The 4,129-nt window shown below is 35.0% G+C and overlaps 1 protein-coding gene across 4 annotated transcripts in view; it reads right to left on the bottom strand.

Moving 5' to 3' along the window:
* The window catches only part of LOC109822485, a 22,424-nt gene extending 18,804 nt beyond the window's left edge, over positions 1–3,620 (bottom strand). For 3 of the 4 annotated variants that reach the window (XM_020388684.1, XM_020388686.1, XM_020388687.1), the window contains exons 1-5: positions 3,360–3,620; positions 3,123–3,210; positions 2,668–2,959; positions 381–472; positions 134–236 (exon numbers count right to left, since the gene is read on the bottom strand). In XM_020388684.1, coding sequence (XP_020244273.1) covers positions 134–236; positions 381–472; positions 2,668–2,863 — 391 coding nt within the window. In that variant the 5' untranslated portion in view covers positions 2,864–2,959; positions 3,123–3,210; positions 3,360–3,620. The remainder of the gene's footprint in view (positions 1–133; positions 237–380; positions 473–2,667; positions 2,960–3,122; positions 3,211–3,359) is intronic. The other variant, XM_020388685.1, reaches the window with a different exon arrangement.

Here is a 4,129-nt window from a genome sequence, read left to right as displayed (position 1 = left end):
CAATTGTATCTCAAAATAATTTTACTTAAAATATGATATCTCAATCATCATTTGCAAAAGAGACCTTACTTTAGAAGTGTTTGCTGAATATGAGACAAAACAAAGAGAAGACAACATAGTGGTGAGTACTCACCATTTCTTCTCACACTATCTACAAACCAGCCTAGAGTAACAATAAAGAGACCATTCCTTGATCCATGCTTTAAAGCATGCTCAAATTTACGCCCATAAAAACTGTTAAATTGTTAAGGATCAATAATGAGTTAAATGACCATCATTTGATCGGACATTTCATAAGAATAAGAATTGCTTTAAAATTTTAAACTAAAGAATTTAAGCTACGCTGGAGTAAAAAAAAATTGACATTATCCAAAGGATATTTGAACCACCAGATGAGTGCATTGAGGATGTAGACTGGAGCTGTAATTACCACCTAATCTCTTTGTTGCAGCCATAACCTGCATTCTTGCTTCTGTTATAGAGTATGAAGAAAGTCAGACATGATAACCACAACTATTCACAAAAAAACAGATAATTCTAGCAGGATTAATTAGCCATGCAATTTGATGTGTAATGTAATTCTCAATTTCGTAATTAACTATCTATCTTCTACAAGAAAAAGAAGTACTTCCATCGTGGCTTGCTTGAGAATTGAGATAATTAAAATCTCTAGTTAGAATCACGAAGCAACCAGAATCTTCCCCCGCCCCCAACCCAAAAGAAAAAGGGGGAAAAAAACAATGTCTCAAATGGTATTAGCCTCGTTACTGTGCAAAAATGTCAATACGTTCAGAACAGTTCAAATCTCCATATAACAGAAAACATATTTTTTTAATAGTATCACTAGGCAGTCTAATAAAATTGAATCCAGAAGTTCCAATGCTATTGCATACAAAATAAGTTCATCGGCAAAAATCTAAAACCATAACCAAGTGCAAAAAGGTTGTCTGACCCTAGGGTAGGATGAAATGAAAAAAATTGGGTTATGACTGCAATCTAGTTTCAGTGGAAACAAAAGCCCAATGAAGCTTTATGTACTGGTAACGGTGTTTTAAACCTGAGTCAAAAGGAAAATAAAGGTAACTAATTATTTGGGAAGCAAAATGTTACAACTTTATCAATACTGAAACTACATATCTTGTTCTGTGAAACCGAAATAACACTTATTTCATCTTGAACGTCGCCAGTATCAATAGGTTGTCTCTCAATGAAGTCTATCCTCTAGACATCTAGATAATAGTAGGCAAGCTTAATAATTAGTAAAAAATTTCTAAGAAATATGTGAAACAGGAATATTCCAAATGAATATATCTAAGTGAGTATCAACATTGTACATCCATACAGGATGCCAGACATTTCTGATAGTGCTTGTCTCATTATAATTTTACTATTTTAGTAATATAGGTCCTGTACGGGTTTTATCTATTACAGACATCCAATAAAATTGGAGATTGTATAATCTAGGGGAGTGGGGATGTTTTCCTTTCGTCAAAGAAAATATGCAGAAGCGAGCAACTGTCCTTATTAGGAAAAAGAATGACATGGAATTTACAAATGAGTCTTATAATTCAATAGCATGTCAAATATTTACTTACAAAAAGTGAGGAAATTTCAAAAGCTCAAATCAAACAATGTTGTGTGTCCAGTACAACATATTGACAAGCCTTTGGTAATTAATTACATTTGGCTACCTACTTTTTTATAGTCCAGGTGATATGAAGGTAGGTCTATCTACCAGCAAGCTTGCTAGCTCATTATGTGATAATTACATGTATACATCTTCTTATTTTAAAAATATGCACGCACTTCGAAATGCTAAATTACTTCTGTTTTTTAATAAAATTAAGAAGTATGGGCAGTATGAACTACCATAAAAAAAGTAGGCATTTACTGTTTCTAAGGATAATAAATCTGATTGGCAATATATAACAAGACAGCGAATTGAAAGTTTTGAGGTTTTAGTTATTCACAGAGGCTATATGTACCAAAGAATCAGTATGCCCGAAGTGGTGAAATCTTGAACAAAGAAAAAACTGTGTGAAGAAAAATCTGTGTGTGTGTAGAAAAGAATTAGTCCATCGGATGTGTCTGTGCATGTGTGTCTGCGCGTGGGTCTGTGTGTGAAAGCTGACACCCACATCTTAAGCAAATATAGGGCTCCTGACATGTCTCTTGAATGATTGAAGCTAGCACATCATAACAAACTACAGATACTTTTATGCAAAATCCTACCATCCTCCACACTCCTACCATCCTCCACTTCCTTACCTCTTACTCTCAACCCTGATTTACCAATGTGAAATTGATTTTCTAGGATTGCATTACAAATGGGAAAAAATATAAAAAGAAATTCTGTTCAAAGCTATACGTACAGTCAACTTTTTTCCACAAAGTGCTGAAATTTCTAAATGTCGAGAGCTAAATTTGAAAGCATCCTTGCAGAGTTAGTACAAACATGAAACCCAAAGGGGCCTGTTCAATGTATCCTCTTAATAATGGCTTCAAATTATTGCGACTGATAAAAGCATTCCAACTTTGTTTTTGTAGTAGTTTGATACTTGTACATGTTTCATAAGTCATAACCAACAGGACGAACATCACTACAAAATGATCGAGAATCGCAAAAAGAAAAAATATAGAGAGAGAGATGATGTGAACCGTAGTTACCTTTTGAGAGTCCTGTAACACATATGACTAAACCAGCAAAAGGTCCAGGTATCAAAGGCTCAGAGATGGCTGAAGAAGCTGGCGGCATAATATGGGTGAGTCTAAAACCGTTCAGAGAAGAAACTGATGCAGAAAATCCATGAAAGAGCCTTGAGCAGCCGTTGCTATTGACCACATCCACTCTCCCGCTGGTCATAATAATAGTAGAAAAAACAGTCTTCTTCCTAACATTTCTAACAAATTATGAAGCGATGCTTAAGTTTCGCGAAGCAACAACCTTTGTGGGTTACACCTGCAAAAAGAAGGATAGAGAGATTTGCTTTACCATATCTCTCCAAGAAATAAGAACCTCATATATATACCAATAGTTTGAGCAATAAATAGAAAATAATTGCTGTAACTTCAAATTCTACTGACTGCAAATCCTTTCATTAACTAGTAAACCAGATGATCACCTAAAAAATCAATTGAATCGCATCGGAGACTATCGAGAAAATCCTAGCTCAATAAGTCCAACACCAAAGCTCTTGAAACGCTCTCCCACTCCAAAAAGGCCAAGAGAATGAAGAGATTGACTGACTAACTAAAACTTAAATCAATTTCAAATCTTCACAGTAACTCAAGAGTAAGAAAGAACAGACTCATATTAATATCAAATTTCTGATTATCAAAGAGAAAACACATTTGATTACCTAAAAAAGTGCTCCAATTGCATCCAAAACCATCGATAAAACCCTAGCGCCAAAATTTCAAGCGCCAAAAGATCTTGAAACGCTCTCTTACTCCAAAAGGCGAGAAGAATGAAATCAAGAGATCAACAGTTTCATCGAGAAGCGAGAGATCTGAGATCGAATTTTGAGAAAAGGGGTTTTTTTTTCTCCAATCCAACTCCAGTTGCGATTGCGACGGTGAAGGGAACCCCACGAGTTTTTGGCTCTCGTTGGGTTTCCGTTGGATTTTTGAAGGGGTCTTAACGGCAGAGATGAGAGTACGAAAATGGACGGTTATTTGGAGTTAATTACGGGACAGTGCCATGGGTGATGAATATGATTGGTTGTGGACCGAATCTGGTGTGTGCCTTGTGAGACCAGACAGCGTTTTCTTGCGATAACAAACTTGTCGGAATGATGGAGATGTTTGAGATCTAGTGGTTTTGTTTATTGATATTTAGCATGTTGCGCGAACTGAAATTTAAAATTTTATCTTTAGCTCTATCTACACAAGTTATAAATTTATTCATATCGCAAAGAAACAAACACTTGTTTCGCTATGAAATGCATTTATTGAAACAAAACATTCATAGTAATATTTTTCGTAACTAACCAAAAAAACAAAGCAGATTTTGAAAAGAATTTTTTTTGAGTAACCGAACCAAGGCGTTCAGGGAATTTATTCGATAGGAAAAATTGTACATAATATGTACGAAAATAAAAAAGATAAAGGAAAGAGGAGTACAAAAGGA

This window comes from Asparagus officinalis, chromosome 8, assembly GCF_001876935.1.
Source record: "Asparagus officinalis chromosome 8, Aspof.V1, whole genome shotgun sequence".
In the NCBI taxonomy this organism is placed as follows: Eukaryota; Viridiplantae; Streptophyta; class Magnoliopsida; order Asparagales; family Asparagaceae; genus Asparagus; species Asparagus officinalis.
The sequence above is the reverse complement of the archived record's forward strand: the minus strand, read 5'-3'. Positions and strand labels throughout refer to the sequence as shown.